Source organism: Electrona antarctica, assembly GCF_951216825.1.
Source record: "Electrona antarctica genome assembly, chromosome: 16".
Taxonomy (NCBI): Eukaryota; Metazoa; Chordata; class Actinopteri; order Myctophiformes; family Myctophidae; genus Electrona; species Electrona antarctica.
Window position 1 is genome coordinate 472,304 of NC_136797.1, and position 25,376 is coordinate 497,679.

General features: G+C 43.4%; 2 protein-coding genes across 3 annotated transcripts in view; both read left to right on the top strand.

Annotated features, from left to right (window-relative positions):
• Nucleotides 1–1,391, top strand: part of fbxw2 (F-box and WD repeat domain containing 2) — a 36,458-nt gene extending 35,067 nt beyond the window's left edge. The window contains exon 10 of the mRNA XM_079524435.1: nt 428–1,391. Within this exon, the coding sequence (XP_079380561.1) occupies nt 428–716 (289 nt within the window). The 3' untranslated portion in view covers nt 717–1,391. The remainder of the gene's footprint in view (nt 1–427) is intronic.
• Nucleotides 1,392–16,455: 15,064 nt separating this feature from the next.
• Nucleotides 16,456–25,376, top strand: part of mapkap1 (MAPK associated protein 1) — a 74,243-nt gene continuing 65,322 nt past the window's right edge. For both annotated transcript variants that reach the window (XM_079523773.1, XM_079523774.1), the window contains exon 1: nt 16,456–16,591. The gene's annotated coding sequence lies outside the window, so the exon portion shown is untranslated. The remainder of the gene's footprint in view (nt 16,592–25,376) is intronic.

A 25,376-nucleotide genomic window follows, 5' to 3' on the forward strand; every position in this document is an offset into this window, starting at 1 on the left:
ACATGTTATAGTTAGAGGCTATGCACATGTTATAGTTATAGTTAGAGGCTATGCACATGTTATAGTTAGAGGCTATGCACATGTTATAGTTATAGTTAGAGGCTATGCACATGTTATAGTTATAGTTAGAGGCTATGCACATGTTATAGTTAGAGGCTATGCACATGTTATAGTTAGAGGCTATGCACATGTTATAGTTAGAGGCTATGCACATGCATAAAGTGAGTGGCAAATTGAGTTTAATGTTGTTTAACGTTGTTTAATGCAATCGGATCAGGACTTTTCTGATTGGATGTATGGGCTGTCAATCAGATAGGACTTTTCTGATTGGATGTATGGGCTGTCAATCAGATAGGACTTTTCTGATTGGATGTATGGGCTGTCAGTTAAATTACAATTAATTAAAAATGTAATTAATGTCCAACAGGGTGATCAAAGTCCAGGATCCAGCCAACCTGTCCCTGCTCAGCTTCGGCGAGGTGTTTGCGCTGCTCTTCGACAACCACTTCCTGTACGTCATGGACCTCCGCACGGAGGCCATCTCGGGCCGCTGGCCGCTGCCCGCCTACAGGAAGTCCAAGAGGGGCTCCAGCTTCTTGCCGGGAGGCACCGCCTGGCTGCACGGCCTGGACGGACGCAACGACTCGGGCCTGGTGTTCGCCACCAGCATGCCCGACCATAGCATCCACCTGGTGCTATGGAAGGAGAACGGCTGAATGCAGGGGCTCCATAGCATTCACCAAGGACTGTGGAAGGACCATAGCATTCACCAAGGACTGTGGAAGGACCATAGCATTCACCAAGGACTGTGGAAGGACCATAGCATTCACTATAGGACTGTGGAAGGACCATAGCATCCACCTAGGACTGTGGAAGGACCATAGCATTCACCAAGCACTGTGGAAGGACCATAGCATTCACTATAGGACTGTAAAGGACCATAGCATCCACCTAGGACTGTAAAGGACCATAGCATCCACCTGGTGCTGTGGAAGGAGAACGGGTGAAAGCTAGGACCATAGACACAGAAAGGGAGACGCCTCCTTCGGGCGTGTCTCTCGACAGGAGACTCCTCGCGAAGCGTAGCGGCCGTATGCGCCACAGAAGGGGACGTCTGACCAGAGCCATAGAGGAAGACAGTTAGGACATTGAGGGGTCAGAAAACCGAGCGCTGTTCATGCAGCCTGGATGGAGAGAGACAAGCTGGAGTTGTTTTCAACGAGGGCGGCGCAAATATCAGCAATTTTAGTCAATGTGTGCAACATGACGACTCTTTTAAAGTATTGTACAGTAACAACTAAAGTCTCTGTAATGTTTATGTTGTACTATTACTAAAAGAACAATCTAAAATAAAGGGATTTAAGATCATTAAAGATGGGCTGTTGCCCTGAGTCCAATGCATTTCTGCCTGCTTCCGGTCCAGGACTTGTCCCAGTTGGTTGTCCCCATTCTCAATAGAAGTCTATATGTAGGAGAGCCTCCATTGGACTGAAGCCAATAGAAGTCTATGTAGGAGAGCCTCCATTGGACTGAAGCCAATAGAAGACTATGTAGGAGAGCCTCCATTGGACTGAAGCCAATATAAGTCTATGTAGGAGAGCCTCCATTGGACTGAAGCCAATAGAAGTCTATGTAGGAGAGCCTCCATTGGACTGAAGCCAATAGAAGTCTATGTAGGAGAGCCTCCATTGGACTGAAGCCAATAGAAGTCTATGTAGGAGAGCCTCCATTGGACTGAAGCCAATAGAAGTCTATGTAGGAGAGCCTCCATTGGACTGAAGCCAATAGAAGACTATGTAGGAGAGCCTCCATTGGACTGAAGCCAATAGAAGTCTATGTAGGAGAGCCTCCATTGGACTGAAGCCAATAGAAGTCTATGTAGGAGAGCCTCCATTGGACTGAAGCCAATAGAAGTCTATGTAGGAGAGCCTCCATTGGACTGAAGCCAATAGAAGTCTATGTAGGAGAGCCTCCATTGGACTGAAGCCAATAGAAGTCTATGTAGGAGAGCCTCCATTGGACTGAAGCCAATAGAAGTCTATGTAGGAGAGCCTCCATTGGACTGAAGCCAATAGAAGACTATGTAGGAGAGCCTCCATTGGACTGAAGCCAATAGAAGACTATGTAGGAGAGCCGCCATTGGACTGAAGCCAATAGAAGTCTATGTAGGAGAGCCTCCATTGGACTGAAGCCAATAGAAGTCTATGTAGGAGAGCCTCCATTGGACTGAAGCCAATAGAAGACTATGTAGGAGAGCCTCCATTGGACTGAAGCCAATAGAAGACTATGTAGGAGAGCCTCCATTGGACTGAAGCCAATAGAAGTCTATGTAGGAGAGCCTCCATTGGACTGAAGCCAATAGAAGACTATGTAGGAGAGCCTCCATTGGACTGAAGCCAATAGAAGTCTATGTAGGAGAGCCTCCATTGGACTGAAGCCAATAGAAGACTATGTAGGAGAGCCTCCATTGGACTGAAGCCAATAGAAGTCTATGTAGGAGAGCCTCCATTGGACTGAAGTGAACGGAGTTGTCGTAACTCTTTCTTAGTCTATGTCTCTGCGTCTGGTGACGTTTGGAGGAAAGTGTGTTTTCTCATGCCCAATAAAAGCTCCTTTTGAGTTGAATTGAAAAGACGTGCTGTGATTGGCCAGTAAGACGTGCTGTGATTGGCCAGTAGTCACTTTGAGTGGCAGCAGCGATGCAGCGCCTTCCGCACTTCCGCCTGACTTCCTCCTTACGCCACGAACCGCAGCGGCCAATGAGGTCGCTCCAACGAACCGCAGCGACCAATGAGGTCGCTCCAACGAACCACAGTGACCAATGAGGTCGCTCCAACGAACCACAGCGACCAATGAGGTCGCTGCAACGAACCGCGGCGGCCAATGAGGTGGCTGCAACGTCTTTTGTTTAACCCATTTAGACCTGAGGACGATTCTACAAATGTCTTCTAAATCCTGACAGTTTTCAGAAAAACCCTCATGGTTCTCAAACATTCATGTCAAGGACCCCCAAACATATTATGTAATTGGCCGCCGACCCCCCCATCTGAAAATATGTTGTTCCAGGGACCCCCCCCCCCAGACGCAAATAATTGAGTTAAAAACCTTTTGCTGGGAAAGAATATATATTCAAAGATTTGCACACATTTTCACGATTTAAAAAAAATAGCAGATCTACAAGCTAGTGCCGCGCTATGAGCTGCTATTTTTGTCCCCCCCCCCCCCCCCCCCCCATCAGGTGAAAAGAAGCGGCTTGGACTCCATGGGGATTATAATACAAATAAAACACAGTTCTTATATGAGGCTTGGACTCCATGGGGATTATAATACAAATAAAACACAGTTCTTATATGAGGCTTGGACTCCATGGGGATTATAATACAAATAAAACACAGTTCTTATATGAGGCTTGGACTCCACTTTCAAATGGGGGTCCACAGGCTGATTAGTGTCAGTTTGGGGGTCCTTAAAGTACTCATTATATAGAACTAGACCTGTACGTGCCCGTCGCAGTCAGCCACCGGCCTACACGAGGCAACTTGGGAACCTAAATGGTAAAATGGTGCATTTATATAGCGCCTTTATCCAAGGTGCTTTACATAGATTGTGCATTACATTCACCCATTCACACACACATTCATACACCGATTGCGGCGGAAGCCATGCAAGGTACCAACCAGCACATCGGGAGAAATTGTTGTAATTGACATGTAGCCAAGAGGAGCCGGGATTCGAACCGCCGACTCATGGATCATTGGACGACCTCACAGTCGAACCTAATGATATACGTTGTCATAGCACCTGTTTTAACTTTGTGTGTGTGTGTGTGTGTGTGTGTGTGTGTGTGTGTGTGTGTGTGTGTGTGTGTGTGTGTGTGTGTGTGTGTGTGTACAGTTTTTTGAGTGGTGTAAACCACTCCTACAACTGGCTTTGTTAGTGCAGAAAAAATGAGCATGGTTGCTATGTTCACCCTGTTCACCCGGGTGTGATTTCATTACGTCAGACATGATTTCATTATGTCAGGCAGGCTATATTACACCACTCAGTTCACACGGGTGTGATTTTTTGTGTAAAGACTGCAAACTGAAAAGTGTACTTGGAAATCAATTCGGCCCACTGGCAGAGCCTGATTGGTTGAGCCTCAATTGGCTGAGGCAGAGGCTGGCAATTGCACAGGTGAAAGGAGTTGGCCTCATTAGGCCCACTGGCAGAGCCTGACCAGGTGAAAGGAGTTGGCCTCATTAGGCCCACTGGCAGAGCCTGACCAGGTGAAAGGAGTTGGCCTCATTAGGCCCACTGGCAGAGCCTGGCCCAGGTGAAAGGAGTTAGCCTCATTAGGCCCACTGGCAGAGCCTGACCCAGGTGAAAGGAGTTGGCCTCATTAGGCCCACTGGCAGAGCCTGGCCCAGGTGAAATGAGTTGGCCTCATTAGGCCCACTGGCAGAGCCTGGCCCAGGTGAAAGGAGTTGGCCTCATTAGGCCCACTGGCAGAGCCTGGCCTAGGTGAAAGGAGTTGGCCTCATTAGGCCCACTGGCAGAGCCTGACCCAGGTGAAAGGAGTTGGCCTCATTAGGCCCACTGGCAAAGCCTGACCAGGTGAAAGGAGTTGGCCTCATTAGGCCCACTGGCAGAGCCTGGCCCAGGTGAAAGGAGTTGGCCTCATTAGGCCCACTGGCAGAGCCTGGCCCAGGTGAAAGGAGTTGGCCTCATTAGGCCCACTGGCAGAGCCTGGCCCAGGTGAAAGGAGTTGGCCTCATTAGGCCCACTGGCAGAGCCTGACCAGAGCCTTTTGTGGTGGTTCTGGACAACCGCGGGTCCGACCGACTCGATGCCGGGCACTGCACTCCCTGTGGGGGTGTGGAACGCGTGTGTCAAATTTGAAGTCGGTGGGGCGAACGGTACTCGAGTTACGTGCATTACAACCATACACGCACACACACACGTACGCACGCACGCACACACACACGTACGCACACACGTACGTACGCAGAGACGTGGTACATTTATAGTAGGATGTCCCATTTCAAGTTTCAAATGTGACCGTTTCTGACCGAGGCTAATTACGTCATTGATTTCTTTCTTTTTTTTCATGTCATGAAAGCAGGGAATCATAGCTTCAAGTTGACAGGGGAGTTCGGGGTAAGATGAACCACTTTTTGCTTAAGTTGTCCTGGAAGCAAGGCAAAATGAGATGGAACTAAAATCTAATGATCTACCCATATTTCAGGATGTCTTCTATCAATTGAAATGATGAGTAAGCGTCTATGACAAAGGGCCATGAGGCTCAATTTGCCCCAGGTAAGGGGTAGCCTGGTATCCAGCCTGCTTCGCTACGTTCGGCGGATTTTTTTTTCTCTCTTCGCTTATCAGTCTGGAAAGCCTCCTATCTCCAAGGGAGGCGGGACATGCCAAAAGCTTCGAAACCTAACGTGGCTTCTGATTGATCTGTGGTGCGGGGCGGGACAAAGCACCAGTGAGACGTCATAGCAAAGCGCAGCTACTGCAGACAGAAAAGCATGGAGGGTGGCGCTGGCTGATGACGTAGGTTGCCTAACGCTACTCTCATTCGTTGGAACAACATCCAATCAGCAACGACGTTGACTACGTAACATATGTAGTTCTAGTGTAGTTCTGCAAAACCTCCCAATGGGAGGCTTTCCAGACTGATAAGCGAAGAGAGAAAAATAAATCCGCCGAACGTAGCGAAGCAGGCTGGATACCAGGCTAGGTAAGGGGTAAGTTGATCCAAGTCGAGGGGCAAGTCGAACCACATTATATTTTAATGTTAAAAGCTTAAACTTGAACAGATAATGTATTCACTTATCAATCATAATATAATAACAGTTTTCCCTTTTGCAAATAGTCTTATTTATGTGTTTATTTATTATTTAAACTACATTAAGACAATTAAATAAAGTTTGTTATTCAGAACCTTATATTTGCAATATTGTTAATACAATATTGCAAACTTCTCTTAAATGAGTATGTACATGCAAATTAAAGGTCATTCAGTATAATTTGAGTAGCAAAGACAAAAACTATGAATAGTGATTCCCATTGACTCAATTTACCCCCGGACATTGGTTCATTTTACCCCAGCCACCATTTAGAAAACTGACTAGAATAAGCTACTTCAGACAATTTAATTGCTAAATGATTCACATGGTTCTATCCATTGGCAAATCATCAACGTGTATGATATTACATTTTAGACCTAGGTACATTTTGCTTTGTATAACAGTCATTTTACATGATTTTTACTTTGACCGACAAAAAACTGTTTTTTGTGTAAAATAATGTTTTCTAACTTTCCCCATGTGCTTCCCAACCTCACAGCCAGGTGTAAATTATGGATGCTTACTAGATTTAAGGTCACATGGCAACACAGGTTTCTAGTTTTCTAGATAAAGGGGGTGGTTCAACTTAAACGCTGGCTCATCTTACCCCCTTCTGGTTGTTCAGTTTGACCCACCAGTTTTGGAGATTTGGCTTATAGAGTAATGTCTTATAGAGTAATGTCTTGCAGAGAAACAGCGAGTTGAGAAAACAGGTTTCAAAGGTTCACTTCTGTGGTCTCTAACATTACACCTAGCTACATGTTTAAGCATGTATTTCATATTTACATGTCTTCTGTGGACTCTAACATTACACCTAGCTACATGTTTAAGCATGTATTTCATATTTACATGTCTTCTGTGGACTCTAACATTACACCTAGCTACATGTTTAAGCATTTATTTCATATTTACATGTCTTCTGTGGTCTCTAACATTACACCTAGCTACATGTTTAAGCATTTATCTCATATTTACATGTCTTCTGTGGTCTCTAACATTACACCTAGCTACATGTTTAAGCATTTATTTCATATTTACATGTCTTCTGTGGTCTCTAACATTACACCTAGCTACATGTTTAAGCATTTATCTCATATTTACATGTCTTCTGTGGTCTCTAACATTACACCTAGCTACATATTTAAGCATTTATTTCATATTTACATGTCTTCTGTGGACTCTAACATTACACCTAGCTACATGTTTAAGCATTTATTCCAGACATGCTCTAGTATGTGAAGAGTCTGCCTGTGATATTAACTCATTTAATCTCCTGACACTGACACTATATATATATATATATATATATATATATATATATATATTTTTTGGAAAATGGCAGATCTACAAGCTCACAATGCATAAATGTATACATTTTAGTTGACATTTTTAAAATAAAATCGTTTCAAAAGTACAATATTTGGATAGTAAAATATATATAGTAGATGGATATATACTATGGAGTAGAAGTAAAAGTACTGGAAATTGTACTTAAGTACAGTACTGTACTGCCTACAGCCCTCCTATGAGACACAGACTGGTTTCTGAACTACAGCCCTCCTATGAGACACAGACTGGTTTCTGAACTGCCCACAGCCCTCCTATGAGACACAGACTGGTTTCTGAACTGCCCACATCCCTCCTATGAGACACAGACTGGTTTCTGAACTGCCCACAGCCCTCCTATGAGACACAGACTGGTTTCTGAACTGCCCACAGCCCTCCTATGAGACACAGACTGGTTTCTGAACTGCCTACAGCCCTCCTATGAGACACAGACTGGTTTCTGAACTGCCCACAGCCCTCCTATGAGACACAGACTGGTTTCTGAACTGCCCACAGCCCTCCTATGAGACAGACTGGTTTCTGAACTGCCCACAGCCCTCCTATGAGACACAGACTGGTTTCTGAACTACAGCCCTCCTATGAGACACAGACTGGTTTCTGAACTGCCCACAGCCCTCCTATGAGACACAGACTGGTTTCTGAACTGCCCACAGCCCTCCTATGAGACACAGACTGGTTTCTGAACTGCCCACAGCCCTCCTATGAGACAGACTGGTTTCTGAACTGCCTACAGCCCTCCTATGAGACACAGACTGGTTTCTGAACTGCCCACAGCCCTCCTATGAGACACAGACTGGTTTCTGAACTGCCCACAGCCCTCCTATGAGACAGACTGGTTTCTGAACTGCCCACAGCCCTCCTATGAGACACAGACTGGTTTCTGAACTACAGCCCTCCTATGAGACACAGACTGGTTTCTGAACTGCCCACAGCCCTCCTATGAGACACAGACTGGTTTCTGAACTGCCCACAGCCCTTCTATGAGACACAGACTGGTTTCTGAACTGCCCACAGCCCTCCTATGAGACACAGACTGGTTTCTGAACTGCCCACAGCCCTCCTATGAGACACAGACTGGTTTCTGAACTGCCCACAGCCCTCCTATGAGACACAGACTGGTTTCTGAACCGCCCACAGCCCTCCTATGAGACACAGACTGGTTTCTGAACCGCCCACAGCCCTCCTATGAGACACAGACTATGGTGCTATTTTGCGATTATTAGTGAGGACCAATTATATGAAGATAGGTTGAAAAGTGGTGAAGTGGTCCTTTATGTAAATTCTCAGGGTAGAAGACCCTAGAAGGAGTATAGGGTCTAGAAGAGTGTTAATGTTGTTAATAACTTATCATTATAAACACCGCTGTTGTTTTTGGCTGCAAATTTCTATTTTAGTTTTAGTCATAGTGTCTTGAATAGTTTTCATTTAGTTTTAGTCACATTTTAGTCACCTGGAATGTGTTAGTCTAGTTTTATTCGACTAAATATCAAAATATTTTAGTCGACTAAATCTACAGTTGATTTAGTCGACTAAAATGTATTTTGTCGGGCCATGATGCCGTCATAATGACTGATTTTACACTTGCTGAAAATAGCAGATCTACAAGCTCATCTACAAGCTTTCAGCATGCAACCAAGTGTAAAATGACTTATACTGGATCTCTTCCCTGTTAGTCCCTTCCCAACATTTTAGTCTAGTTTGTATTTGTCTACGAAATTGTCAATATATTTAGTCTTAGTTGTAGTCATCATAGCTTACTTTTCATTTAGTTTCCATTTCATTTTCGTCAGTGGAAAAAGACGAACATTTTTCGTCTTAGTTTTAGTCGACGAAAACAACACTGATAAACACCAGTACAAACAGTTAAAATATAAAAACAAATATAACTAGTTTTGTTCTGCAGGCAAATCACTGTTGATGCATTCTGTGTGATTGTCCGTTGTCACCACAAGGTGGCAGCAAAGCCTATATTTTTCCTATATTTCACATTGCGCTGTAAAATGTGGACAATTAATGTAAACAATGTAATGTTAAAAACAAATCTGTGATGTGATGGTAAAATATAAATAATAATAATTATACATTCTCTAATTGTGTAGACCTCTTGTAAATGAAGAAATGCAGATGTTTAACAATAGATGAACTCTTGAGAAAATGACAAATAATAAAGTATTCTTTCTTTCTTTATTTTTCTTTCTTTCTTTCTTTTGTCGTATCTGGTGGAACCACATTTAATTAATATCGCTTAATAATGTTAAACTAGACATAGACTAAATTCACATCTACATTTGTAGGCCTGATTAATACTAGCTATAGAACTGACCAACAGGGTAGACGTTTAGGCACCAGGTCACAGCTGGCACTATGGTAAATAGCTATAGGCCTACTTTGATCTAGCAGCATTTAGACCAGAGGTCTCCTGTTGTTCTTCCTGTGACCACACCTATGGTGACTTAGAACATTTTGGTTTGGGTGTTAACGACTGTCTGTTTCAAATATGTATTGGGATTTGGGCTTGTATAAAATATACTGAGATGTTCAATCTGTGTGTTAGTGTCCTGAAGGCCGTTCAGGCTGAAGGATGTAGGCATGGGGCCCCGGCCACATGGCTGTGACTTGTACTCTATGCAATAAATCTGGACTCCGAAACCTTCATTCATCTGTCTGTTTCGGACTTTCTTCTGAGTATTTAGTAGTTTGTTTATGGGCTTTATAGAGAGAAAACCAGTCTCTCTGTTGTAGTTCAGATACTTCAATTGGTGCTCGAAATCCGTTGTCATTGGACATTTTATATGCGCCAGACAAAACAGGACCGGCGGACTTTGGGTTTTTTTTCAGTCTAATTGATATTTCGGTCGGCGATTTTTGGACGGAGGGGACTGCGACGGCGATGATGTGCGCTGCACATGACCAGCGGCGTTCAACACGATGGCGGGTGGCGACGTTCACCCTGACGGGGGCCACCTCTCCACCGAGGAGCGGCGATGCTCAGCGGCGATTCGAGGGGGATCCTTGGCTACTCAACTTGGCGATCAGCGGTCAAAGGGAGGCGGGGGACCGCTTCAGCGACGGCGGGGCAGCTGCTCTACAGGCTCGCTACGCAGTCTGCTTTGGTGACCAACGCGGTTCTTGTGAATTCGCTTTTGTCAGTCATGTGTTGTGATTCATGACTGAAGGGAGGAGGGGTGTAGAATTAATTTCCAAATGGACAAAAGGACAGTGTCAAACAGCGGCCGTGTAATGTGCAGTGTACTGATCACACATTGTACACGATCACGGGCCAAAAAGGACACATCTCCGTGGCGGCGCGTCGAGGAACTGCAGCCTTGACTGCCCGTGCGTGGTGACTGATGGACATTGACGTTGTGTATGATTGGGAAAGTGATTTTTAATTGCATACTAGGCAAATTGGACAGCCGAGAAAAATATATTGCAGTGTAGTATAGGATGTTTTTTCGCTTTATAGTGGTATCTAGTATTTAATGTGTTGATTAGCTTAGTTATTGTGTAAGTTAGCTTAGTAACTCTACAGAAGGGGAGTTTCATCTTAAGTTTCACCCGGCTGCTAGGATACGCCTAGTGGGGGGTAAGGATCAATTTCAACATTTTAGACTAGATTTTAATAGAACACTAAAAGATTCTACTTATGCTGAACCGAAATTTAGTTATGTATAAAGTGTGTAATGAGAATTGCCTGAAGAAGTTATGTAACCTTGATTCCGTCTGTCTCTGTAACCATTTGAATTCTAATGTGATTGTTTGTTTGTCGTAGGCCTATTTGTTATTTATTACATTTTATCTTTTCTTAAGTGTCAAGGGAGGAGGGTCAAAATGTGGTTCCTTTTCTTTTGTGATAAACGTGTGTACGTTTATCAAGGGAGGAATGTCGTATCTGGTGGAACCACATTTCATTAATATCGCTTAATAATGTTAAACTAGACATAGACTAAATTCACATCTACATTTGTAGGCCTGATTAATACTAGCTATAGAACTGACCAACAGGGTAGACGTTTAGGCACCAGGTCACAGCTGGCACTATGGTAAATAGCTATAGGCCTACTTTGATCTAGCAGCATTTAGACCAGAGGTCTCCTGTTGTTCTTCCTGTGACCACACCTATGGTGACTTAGAACATTTTGGTTTGGGTGTTAACGACTGTCTGTTTCAAATGTGTATTGGGATTTGGGCTTGTATAAAATATACTGAGATGTTCAATCTGTGTGTTAGTGTCCTGAAGGCCGTTCAGGCTGAAGGATGTAGGCATGGGGCCCCGGCCACATGGCTGTGACTTGTACTCTATGCAATAAATCTGGACTCCGAAACCTTCATTCATCTGTCTGTTTCGGACTTTCTTCTGAGTATTTAGTAGTTTGTTTATGGGCTTTATAGAGAGAAAACCAGTCTCTCTGTTGTAGTTCAGATACTTCAATTTCTTTCTTTCTTTCTTTCTTTCTTTCTTCCCCCCCCCCCCCCCCCCCCCCCTCCCAGTGAGCTGTGGCGTTCCACAAGGGAGCATACTGGGACCTTTACTGTTCCTAATATATGTTAACGACATGACTTCAGCTTGTGACTGCAACTTGTTCCTGTTCGCAGATGACTCGGCACTGCTAGTCTCGGACAGGAACAAACTGCAGGTTGAAAAGGCCCTCAGCTCTGAACTCGGTAGAATCTGCACCTGGCTCGCTGATAACAAACTATCTTTACACCTGGGAAAAACTGAATCCATTCTCTTTGGCTCTAATAGTAATCTCAGCAAGGCAAATGGCTTCTTGGTTAGAGTGGGTGACAATGTTATCACACGTAAAGATGAAATTACCTACCTAGGTTCCATCCTGGAGGCTAATCTTTCCGGTGATAAAATGGCCACCAACGTAATCAAAAAGGTCAACCATAGAACAAGATTCCTTTACAGGATCTCCTCACTGGTCAACAAAAACACCTTGAAGACCTTAACAGGAGCCCTTGTACAGGGTTTCTTTGACTATGCATGCACCTCCTGGTACCACAGCACCTCAAAGGCCCTTAAAACCAGGCTCCAGACTTCCCAAAACAAACTGGTCAGGCTCCTACTTGACCTCGCCCCCCGAACCCACCTCACCCCTGCCCACTTCGACAGGCTGGAATGGCTTAGGGTCGACGACAGAGTACAGCATCTTGCAATGGGTCTGGTCCACAAGATTCGATACACCACCAAGATACCCATGTACCTGTCTAGATACTTCCTTAATGTTAACGAAGTCCACACCCACAACACCAGAGGGAGTGCAACGAACCATGTACAACCCAGATTCGGCACAAACAAGGGACTAAATTATTTTCGCTCCTATGCCACCAAAATGTGGAACGCCCTACCAACTGTCATTAAGACATGCAAATCCCTTGACTCCTTCAAAACCGCTCTCAAAGGGCACCTACGGACGGCTGCAATTCGAAACTGGCCCCTGTAAAATCGGAATCCCTCAAACACGAACGCAAGGACAACACAAGAGACGGTCGCGGCCACACAGCCAACTCAAGGTATGGCCACTGAGCCGACTTGGGGACCCAACACAAGGACAACAAAAGAGACGGTCACGGCCACACAGCCAACTCAAGGTACGGCCACGGAGCCGACTTGGGGACCCAACGCAGCTCCTCCAAGGAAAACAAACAAATTAACGGAGCTGAACGTGAATCCCCCCCACCGCCCACCCCTTTTTTTCCCTCACTGTATATGTTTCTTTTCCCTTTTTACCTCCTTTATGATGAATTCCTGTTCTGTCTATAGAAGTGTCTATTTGTACGTCTCTAAATGTTTTGAGACGTACAGGCGGCTGTGTGTAGAGACATGTATGTGTCCATGGGATAGTTCGATGGTAAAGTTCAATCTCATGTGTTTGTGTAAGTGTGTTCCGGCATATCTCCCGAAGGCCATGTCACGTTGCCTCAAGTCCTGCGTTATTATGGTGGGTTCAGTGGAAAACGAGCACGGCCCAGACGAAGACACAACAGGTGTCAGGGAGGTGGGGGGAGGAAGAGGGTGCTTTTCTTGCACTGTTTCTTCATGTGGAGATTGTCAATGGGGGGGGGGGGGATCCAGATTCGTTCAATTCATCATAACAGGAAATCATCTTAGAGGAGGTAAAAGTACGGGGAAAAAAACATATACTGTGAAATATAATGAAATGTACCCATTCTGCATACTGTGAAATATAATGAAATGTACCCATTCTGCATACTGTGAAATATAATGAAATGTACCTGATGCATAAATTTAAGATAAGGGAAGGATCGAAGACCAATCAATCATCTGGACTCTGGAGGAGTCCCGTTGAGGAGAATTTGTAAGAATGTAATAGAGTACAAATACTCAAGAAGTCAGAATTAAGGACTGTAAATCTTTTAAACCAGTGAATATTAACTTTATCTTTACTGTTATAATGTTCAACTGTAACTCTATAGTAATACCTTTTAAGGATAAATACTTTAGAGGAAAACTATAATACTAAAAGGAGAGAATTAGGCAGAGAGTAAAAGTATCAGAGTATACCAGAATACCTTAGAATGAGTTTGACACCAGACACGGAAGGAAGATGAGACCACACACCAGAACTATAAGGATTTTCCATTTGATATATTACCAATCACATCGGGAGAGAAATGGCAGGTCCGTACAGCGTTAAAACGATCTCTCACTGACACATCATCAGTGACCATATTTTATACTGTTATGATAACAAAACAAACTCTGACATAGGAAGTACTCAATTGGAGTTCAGAGGGTAACCAAAAAGTGAATTATGGCGACACCTATTGCCGGGAGGTTCACTTGGGACAGTACAACTGACGTGGCAAGTCACACTTCCGGGAATCCAGAAAGTGTGACCAAAGGGAATCGTAGTTCTTTTAAGGGTAGATGTAGTTTATAACTGGTTACTGACTACTAGTAGTTAGTTAGTAGGAGACAATGTGTCTGCTCTGGCACCGTACCAAGGCCGAATAACATGTTTTCCAACAGATACGCTGGGTGTTTAGGCAAACAGGAGAAAACAATACTTTATCTTCCCGCCAGCTGGGGGGAAGAATTAATACTTATCTAAACGTTGGGCAGAAATGAGATGTAAACTCAGTGGGACACAGGGCATGAAAAATACATAGTTATTGGGAACATGGAAACTACCATCCACCAAAAATAACAGATCTACAGATCTAATAACTCAAAATTATCCATCAGTACCCATTCTACATACTGTGAAATATAATGAAATGTACCCATTCTACATACTGTGAAATATAATGAAATGTACCCATTCTACATACTGTGAAATATAATGAAATGTACCCATTCTACATACTGTGAAATTTAATGAAATGTACCCATTCTACATACTGTGAAATTTAATGAAATGTACCCATTCTACATACTGTGAAATATAATGAAAATGTACCCATTCTACATACTGTGAAATATAATGAAATGTACCCATTCTACATACTGTGAAATATAATGAAATGTACCCATTCTACATACTGTGAAATATAATGAAATGTACCCATTCTACATACTGTGAAATATAATGAAATGTACCCATTCTACATACTGTGAAATATAATGAAATGTACCCATTCTACATAGCCTACTGTGAAATATAATGAAATGTACCCATTCTTTATACTGTGAAATAAGTGAAATGTACCCATTCTGCATACTGTGAAATATAATGAAATGTACCCATTCTTCATGCTGTGAAATATAATGAAATGTACCCATTCTACATGCTGTGAAATATAATGAAATGTACCCATTCTACATACTGTGAAATATAATGAAATGTACCCATTCTACATACTGTGAAATATAATGAAATGTACCCATTCTACATACTGTGAAATATAATGAAATGTACCCATTCTACATACTGTGAAATATAATGAAATGTACCCATTCTACATACTGTGAAATATAATTAAATGTACCCATTCTACATACTGTGAAATATAATGAAATGTACCCATTCTACATACTGTGAAATATAATGAAATGTACCCATTCTACATACTGTGAAATATAATGAAATGTACCCATTCTACATACTGTGAAATACAATAAAATGTACCCATTCTACATATTGTGAAATAATGAAATGTACCCATTCTACATACTGTAAAATACAATGAAATGTACCCATTCTACATACTGTTAAATAATAAAATGTACCCATTCTACATACTGTTAAATAATACAATGTACCCATTCTACATACTGTGAAATACAATGAAATGTACCCATTCTACATACTGTGAAATACAATGAAATGTACCCATTCTACATACTGTGAAATACAATGAAATGTACCCATTCTACATACTGTGAAATACAATGAAATGTACCCATTCTACATACTGTGAAATAATGAAATGTATCCATTCTACATACTGTGAAATAATGAAATGTACCCATTCTACATACTGTAAAATACAATGAAATGTACCCATTCTACATACTGTGAAATAATAAAATGTACCCATTCTACATACTGTGAAATACAATGAAATGTACCCATTCTACTGTGAAATACAATGAAATGTACCCATTCTACATACTGTGAAATACAATGAAATGTACCCATTCTACATACTGTGAAATAATGAAATGTACCCATACTACATACTGTGAAATAATGAAATGTACCCATTCTACATACTGTGAAATATAATGAAATGTACCCATTCTACATACTGTGAAATATAATGAAATGTACCCATTCTACATACTGTGAAATAATGAAATGTACCCATTCTACATACTGTAAAATACAATGAAATGTACCCATTCTACATACTGTGAAATAATTAAATGTACCCATTCTACATACTGTGAAATACAATGAAATGTACCCATTCTACATACTGTGAAATACAATGAAATGTACCCATTCTACATACTGTGAAATACAATGAAATGTACCCATTCTACATACTGTGAAATAATGAAATGTACCCATTCTACATACTGTGAAATATAATGAAATGTACCCATTCTACATACTGTGAAATATAATGAAATGAACCCATTCTAATACAATAATCAATCAATCAATAAGAAGTAATTCTACATTTCTGACGTCAGCCTACATGATGATGATGATTATGCATCTTACTTTGAAGTCCTCTCTCTGACCCGGAAGTGTTACTGTGCGTGTTGCTGCTGGATCAGCTGTGTTGTTGTCACACACACACACACACACACACACACACACACACACACACACGCTTACGCACGCACGCACACACGCACGCACACACACACACAGTGTCCACTGCATCCACGGCGTGTATTCAATCTGCACTAAACACAGTGCGTGTTTGCGCGCGTGCGCGTTGTTATTGACGTGACCCACGCACGCACGCATCAAGCATGAAGGGTGAGTTTATGATCATGATCCGATTTAAATTCAAATTCAAATGAGCTTTTATTGGCGTGAGAGAAAACACACGTTTACATTAACGAAGCAACGCGTTTTAGAATGTTGTGAAAACAGTTGAAAACGGTTTAAATCTAGTATGTTTTTACCTCCATGATGATGATTCCCTGTTCTTTGAGGTGTCTATGTGTACGTCTCTAAATGCTATGATGAATTGAACAAGGTGGACCCTCTTGTAAACAAGTGTAATGCTTTATTGGGTCGTCCACTCACAGTTAACAGTCTTTGTATTGAGTTGTGCTTGAAATGTACTGGAATTCTGCAAACTGTTAATAATAGTTCTATCAATCAAACAGACAAAGCATTGTGTAAACAGTTGGAGGTACAGCATTGTGTAAACATAACGTATATACAGTTGGAGGTACAGCATTGTGTAAACAAAGTATATACAGTTGGAGGTACAGCATTGTGTAAACATAACGTATATACAGTTGGAGGTACAGCATTGTGTAAACAAAGTATATACAGTTGGAGGTACAGCATTGTGTAAACAAAGTATATACAGTTGGAGGTACAGCATTGTGTAAACATAAAGTAGCTCTAAAGCCTATTTAAATGGAATAGAAATACCTTATAGCTGTCCTGTGGTCCATTAATGCCTTTGCATTAGTTAATGAATGAATGCAAAGGCATATGGACCAGAGCTACAAAACCCTCACATTTAGCAGCTCTGTTTACAATGTAAACAGAGCTGCTAAATGTGAGCGTTTTGTAGCTCTACCAAGTAGATCTAAGTTTACATGCTGTGCAGTAGGTCTAGAGATCTACTTGGTAGAGATAGTATAGTCCTTAGAGTGGTTGTATTCCATTGGCTTTTTTGTCGTTGGTAGATTCAAACTGACTGTGTGTGTGTGTGATCCATAAGCTAAATGTAGCTACCGGTTAACATACACTGTAGTCTCCAAGGGGCTGAGAGAAGCTAACGGTTAGCATGTAGCTACAGGCTAACATTACACTGTATTCTCCAAGGGGGAGAGATAAGCTAACGGTTAGCATGTAGCTACAGGCTAACATTACACTGTACAGTCTCCAAGGGGAAGAGAGAAGCTAACGGTTAGCATGTAGCTACAGGCTAACGTTACACTGTAGTCTCCAAGGGGAGAGATAAGCTAACGGTTAGCATGTAGCTACAGGCTAACATTACACTGTACAGTCTCCAAGGGGGGGAGATAAGCTAACGGTTAGCATGTAGCTACAGGCTAACATTACACTGTACAGTCTCCAAGGGGGAGAGATAAGCTAACGGTTAGGAAAGAAGGAAAGCAAATAAAGGCATAAAGCCGCGTTCACACCAAGGAAGCTAGAAGCAGCTTCTTGCTTCGTGGTCCCATGTTATCTCTATGCAGACCAGCTTTTTCGTTTTGAAGCTTGGAATGAACAGCTTTTTTTCGTAGGTGTGAACGTAGCATAACACATTCAAATAATAACAGTAATGCAGTACAGTACAGTGAGGACAGTACAGTGAGGACAGTACAGTGAGGACAGTGAGGACAGTACAGTGAGGACAGTGAGGACAGTACAGTGAGGACAGGACAGTACAGTGAGGACAGTACAGTGAGGACAGTACAGTGAGGACAGGACAGTACAGTGAGGACAGTACAGTGAGGACAGTACAGTTAGGACAGTGAGGACAGTACAGTGAGGACAGGACAGTACAGTGAGGACAGTGAGGACAGGACAGTGAGGACAGTACAGTGAGGACAGTGAGGACAGTACAGTGAGGGCAGTACAGTGAGGACAGTACAGTGAGGACAGTGAGGACAGTACAGTGAAGACAGTACAGTGAGGACAGTACAGTGAGGACAATGAGGACGGGACAGTGAGGACAGCACAGTGAGGACAGTGAGGACAGTGAGGACAGTACAGTGAGGACAGTACAGTGAGGACAGTGAGGACAGTACAGTGAGGACAGTGAGGACAGTACAGTGAGGGCAGTGAGGACAGTGAGAACAGTACAGTGAGGACAGTGAGGACAGCACAGTGAGGATAGTGAGGACAGTACAGTGAGGACAGTACAGTGAGGACAGTGAGGACAGTACAGTGAGGACAGTGAGGACAGTACAGTGAGGACAGTGAGGACAGTACAGTGAGGACAGTGAGGACAGCACAGTGAGGACAGTGAGAACAGTACAGTGAGGACAGTGAGGACAGTGAGGACAGTACAGTGAGGACAGTACAGTGAGGACAGTACAGGGAGGACAGTACAGTGAGGACAGGACAGTGAGGACAGTGAGAACAGTACAGTGAGGACAGTACAGTGAGGACAGTGAGGACAGTACAGTGAGGACAGGACAGTGAGGACAGTGAGAACAGTACAGTGAGGACAGTGAGGACAGGACAGTGAGAACAGTGAGGACAGTACAGTGAGGACAGTACAGTGAGGACAGTACAGTGAGGACAGTGAGGACAGTACAGTGAGGACAGTACAGTGAGGACAGTGAGGACAGTACAGTGAGGACAGCACAGTGAGGACAGTGAGGACAGTGAGGACAGCACAGTGAGGACAGTGAGGACAGGATAGTGAGGACAGTGAGGACAGATAGGAGAGTACAGTGAGGACAGTGAGGACAGCACAGTGAGGACAGTGAGGACAGTACAGTGAGGACAGGACAGTGAGGACAGTGAGGACAGCACAGTGAGGACAGGACAGTGAGGACAGTACAGTGAGGATAGTGAGGACAGCACAGTAAGGACAGTGAGGACAGTACAGTGAGGACAGTGAGGACAGCACAGTGAGGACAGTGAGGACAGGACAGTGAGGACAGTACAGTAAGGACATGAATAACAAGGATTTTAGTTTCGAGCGGTTTTGAAGGAGTCAAGGGATTTGCATGTCTTAATGGCTGTTGGTAGGGCGTTCCACATTTTGGTGGCATAGGAGCGAAACAAATGTAGTCCTTTGTTTGTGCCGAATTTGGGTTGCACATGGTTTGTTGCACTCCCTCTGGTGTTGTGGGTGTGGACTTCGTTGACATTAAGGAAGAATCTTGTGGACCAGACCCATTGCAAGATGCTGTACTCTGTCGATAACTCTAATATCAAACTCTAATATCAAAAGCCGGAGAAGACGATGAAATGACCTCAAACATTAGTGTGTTGTGTGTACAGTAGCAACAGTGGAAACAACACCCCCCACGCTCCACAACCTTTATTTAACATTAGTGTGTTGTGTGTACAGTAGCAACAGTGGAAACAACACCCCCCACGCCCCACAACCTTTATTTAACATTAGTGTGTTGTGTGTACAGTAGCAACAGTGGAAACAACACCCCCCACGCTCCACAACCTTTATTTAACATTAGTGTGTTGTGTGTACAGTAGCAACAGTGGAAACAACACCCCCCACGCTCCACAACCTTTATTTAACATTAGTGTGTTGTGTGTACAGTAGCAACAGTGGAAACAACACCCCCCACGCTCCATAACCTTTATTTAACATTAGTGTGTTGTGTGTACAGTAGCAACAGTGGAAACAACACCCCCCACGCTCCACAACCTTTATTTAACATTAGTGTGTTGTGTGTACAGTAGCAACAGTGGAAACAACACCCCCCACGCTCCATAACCTTTATTTAACATTAGTGTGTTGTGTGTACAGTAGCAACAGTGGAAACAACACCCCCCACGCTCCACAACCTTTATTTAACATTAGTGTGTTGTGTGTACAGTAGCAACAGTGGAAACAACACCCCCCACGCCCCACAACCTTTATTTAACATTAGTGTGTTGTGTGTACAGTAGCAACAGTGGAAACAACACCCCCCACGCCCCACAACCTTTATTTAACATTAGTGTGTTGTGTGTACAGTAGCAACAGTGGAAACAACACCCCCCACGCTCCACAACCTTTATTTAACATTAGTGTGTTGTGTGTACAGTAGCAACAGTGGAAACAACACCCCCCACGCTCCACAACCTTTATTTAACATTAGTGTGTTGTGTGTACAGTAGCAACAGTGGAAACAACACCCCCCACGCTCCACAACCTTTATTTAACATTAGTGTGTTGTGTGTACAGTAGCAACAGTGGAAACAACACCCCCCACGCTCCACAACCTTTATTTAACATTAGTGTGTTGTGTGTACAGTAGCAACAGTGGAAACAACACCCCCCACGCTCCACAACCTTTATTTAACATTAGTGTGTTGTGTGTACAGTAGCAACAGTGGAAACAACACCCCCCACGCTCCACAACCTTTATTTAACATTAGTGTGTTGTGTGTACAGTAGCAACAGTGGAAACAACACCCCCCACGCTCCACAACCTTTATTTAACATTAGTGTGTTGTGTGTACAGTAGCAACAGTGGAAACAACACCCCCCACGCCCCACAACCTTTATTTAACATTAGTGTGTTGTGTGTACAGTAGCAACAGTGGAAACAACACCCCCCACGCTCCACAACCTTTATTTAACATTAGTGTGTTGTGTGTACAGTAGCAACAGTGGAAACAACACCCCCCACGCTCCATAACCTTTATTTAACATTAGTGTGTTGTGTGTACAGTAGCAACAGTGGAAACAACACCCCCCACGCTCCATAACCTTTATTTAACATTAGTGTGTTGTGTGTACAGTAGCAACAGTGGAAACAACACCCCCCACGCTCCACAACCTTTATTTAACATTAGTGTGTTGTGTGTACAGTAGCAACAGTGGAAACAACACCCCCCACGCTCCACAACCTTTATTTTGAAGACAAGAGCATCGGGACCATTAACCCATTTAGACCTGAGGACGATTCTACAAATATCTTCTAAATCCTGAAAGGTTTCTGAAAAACCCTATGTTTCTGTTTCAGTGAAAAACCCTATGTTTCTGTTTCAGTGAAAAACCCTATGTTTCTGTGTCAGTGAAAAACCCTATGTTTCTGTTTCAGTGAAAAACCCTATGTTTCTGTTTCAGTGAAAAACCCTATGTTTCTGTGTCAGTGAAAAACCCTATGTTTCTGTGTCAGTGAAAAACCCTATGTTTCTGTGTCAGTGAAAAACCCTATGTTTCTGTGTCAGTGAAAAACCCTATGTTTCTGTGTCAGTGAAAAACCCTATGTTTCTGTGTCAGTGAAAAACCCTATGTTTCTGTGTCAGTGAAAAACCCTATGTTTCTGTGTCAGTGAAAAACCCTATGTTTCTGTGTCAGTGAAAAACCCTATGTTTCTGTGTCAGTGAAAAACCCTATGTTTCTGTGTCAGTGAAAAACCCTATGTTTCTGTGTCAGTGAAAAACCCTATGTTTCTGTTTCAGTGAAAAACCCTATGTTTCTGTGTCAGTGAAAAACCCTATGTTTCTGTGTCAGTGAAAAACCCTATGTTTCTGTGTCAGTGAAAAACCCTATGTTTCTGTGTCAGCGGTGCTCAAACTATTTCATGTCAAGGACCCCCGGAATTATCTGTATTTGGCTGCCGACCCCCATCTGAAATTATGTTGTTCCAGGGACCCCCCCTCCCAGAAGTTTAAAATGTTCGCTCTGAAAGAATATATATTCAAAGATTTGCACCACATTTTCAGGATGTTTCAAAACGGGTGCTGCACTATGAGCTTGTAGGTCTGCTATTTTTCAATAGTTAAAGTATAACATATTGCTTAAAACACCGCCCAGAACACCTTCAGGGAGTGTAACCACCTCGCCTCGGTGGTTAAACTCCCTGTCGGTGAATTATCTCCCGACAATGACCACCTAGCCAGATATTATCCCTTACATAAATATGTATTGTCTTTAGTCTGTAGTTGCTGAACATTACTACATTAATTATATATAAATATGTATTGTCTTTAGTCTGTAGTTGCTGAACATTACTACATTAATTATATATAAATATGTATTGTCTTTAGTCTGTAGTTGCTGAACATTACTACATTAATTATATATAAATATGTATTGTCTTTAGTCTGTAGTTGCTGAACATTACTACATTAATTATATATAAATATGTATTGTCTTTAGTCTGTAGTTGCTGAACATTACTACATTAATTATATATAAATATGTATTGTCTTTAGTCTGTAGTTTGTGTCACCAATCTTTGTTTTCTTCTTCGATTAATTATGGCAAGGCAAGGCAATTTTATTTATATAGCACGTTTCATACACAAGGCAATTCAAAGTGCTTTACAGAATAAAACCAAATACAGAGTGCATTTTTCTACATTTATTTTGTGTGCTCGTCTCATTCAGTTGTGAAAACTGACTCTTGGAAAAGAGTACATGATATTTATTGATTGATTGAATACTTTATTAACCCACTTTGGGCGGGAACCCCTTTTGGTGTTAACATTATGTTATGCTTTAGCTATTGAAAAATAGCAGATCTTGTAGGTCTGCTATTTTTGAAAAATCGAAGAACGACTGACAGAAACTTAGGTTTTTCAGAAAACTGTCAGGATGTAGAAGACATTTTTAGAATCTTATCTCAGGTCAAAATGGGATAACAGGCTTTGGGCCAATCAGCCCCTATATGGTCTATAGGCTTGTTTCCATTGTGGTCACTGCATAATATCGGAATCGGTACCCCTACTATGATAATATATATGATAATAAGATACCACCGGCACCACCATGGGCCAGGTGGAGCCTGCAGTACCACCATGGGCCAGGTGGAGCCTGCTGCACCACCATGGGCCAGGTGGAGCCTGCTGCACCACCATGGGCCAGGTGGAGCCTGCTGCACCACCATGGGCCAGGTGGAGCCTGCTGCACCACCATGGGCCAGGTGGAGCCTGCTGCACCACCATGGGCCAGGTGGAGCCTGCCATGGGCCAGGTGGAGCCTGCCATGGGCCAGGTGGAGCCTGCTGCACCACCATGGGCCAGGTGGAGCCTGCTGCACCACCATGGGCCAGGTGGAGCCTGCTGCACCACCATGGGCCAGGTGGAGCCTGCTGCACCACCATGGGCCAGGTGGAGCCTGCCATGGGCCAGGTGGAGCCTGCTGCACCACCATGGGCCAGGTGGAGCCTGCTGCACCACCATGGGCCAGGTGGAGCCTGCCATGGGCCAGGTGGAGCCTGCTGCACCACCATGGGCCAGATGGAGCCTGCTGCACCACCATGGGCCAGATGGAGCCTGCAGTACCACCATGGGCCAGGTGGAGCCTGCTGCACCACCATGGGCCAGGTGGAGCCTGCTGCACCACCATGGGCCAGGTGGAGCCTGCTGCACCACCATGGGCCAGGTGGAGCCTGCTGCACCACCAAGGGAAAGGTGGAGCCTGCTGAACCTTTGCGGCTCGAGAATCCACCATTCCTGAATGAAGTGCCTGGTGCTGGGACTCTGGTGCAACGCACAGGGCCTGACCTGGTGAGAGCAGGAGTGGACCTGGTGAGACGTAGGAGGGGCCCGGACAGGAGTCAACCCACAGAGCCTAGTCCTTCCACACGCCAGACCTCCCAGTCCTGGCAGAGTAGTTCCGGAGGAACGGATTGTGTGGCCCTGGTCTTTCCCTAATGGGACTGATCGAGGGTAGCTACTGAGACGTAAGTCGGGACTTGATCACCCCGGCTGGGTCACCTCACCTGAGTGAGGGGTATGATGTTGGGAGACCCGAAACCCTGATGACCTTGGGATACATCACTGAGGATACGTCCCAGGTGATGACCTTGGGATACATCACTGAGGATACGTCCCAGGTGTTGACCTCAGGATACATCACTGAGGATACGTCCCAGGTGATGACCTTGGGATACATCACTGAGGTTACGTCCCAGGTGATGACCTTGGGATACATCACTGAGGATACGTCCCAGGTGTTGACCTCAGGATACATCACTGAGGATACGTCCCAGGTGATGACCTTGGGATACATCACTGAGGATACATCCCAGGTGATGACCTTGGGATACATCACTGAGGATACGTCCCAGGTGATGACTTTGGGATACATCACTGAGGATACGTCCCAGGTGATGACCTTGGGATACATCACTGAGGATACGTCCCAGGTGATGACCTTGGGATTCATCACTGAGGATACGTCCCAGGTGATGACCTTGGGATACATCACTGAGGATACGTCCCAGGTGATGACCTTGGGATACATCACTGATGATACGTCCCAGGTGATGACCTTGGGATACATCACTGAGGATACGTCCCAGGTGATGACTTTGGGATACATCACTGAGGATACGTCCCAGGTGATGACCTTGGGATACATCACTGAGGATACGTCCCAGGTGATGACCTTGGTTTTTGATTTATTTATTAGATCCCCATTAGCTTGCTGTGAGACACAGCAGCTATTCTTCCTGGGGTCTTAAAACATATCATCATTACATTATTTCTTTTATATTATTACATACATTTACATACAACATTCATCCAACACACAATACAACACAAAACTCATGATCCGTCTACTACATTGCTAGCTAGCTCCACAGTACAATTAAATCTTCAACATTGATAATAAAGTAAATATACATTATAATGGGATATATACTATAATATATAATATAATATACACACTACAACAACATATAACACACAATATATTATATATTATATAATGTATATATATATATATATATATTATATCACAGCTCACATGCATCTCCTTCACATCTCCTGAGTGAACAAAAACAACTTCAACTTCTTCTTAAAACTCACATAGTTATCTTCATAAACAAAAAACATATGTAAAGAGTTCCATGCCACCATTGCTCTGTAATGGACTGTTCTTTGTTTAACATTAGTTCTGCATGAAGGCAGCATAAAACGATCCTCTGATG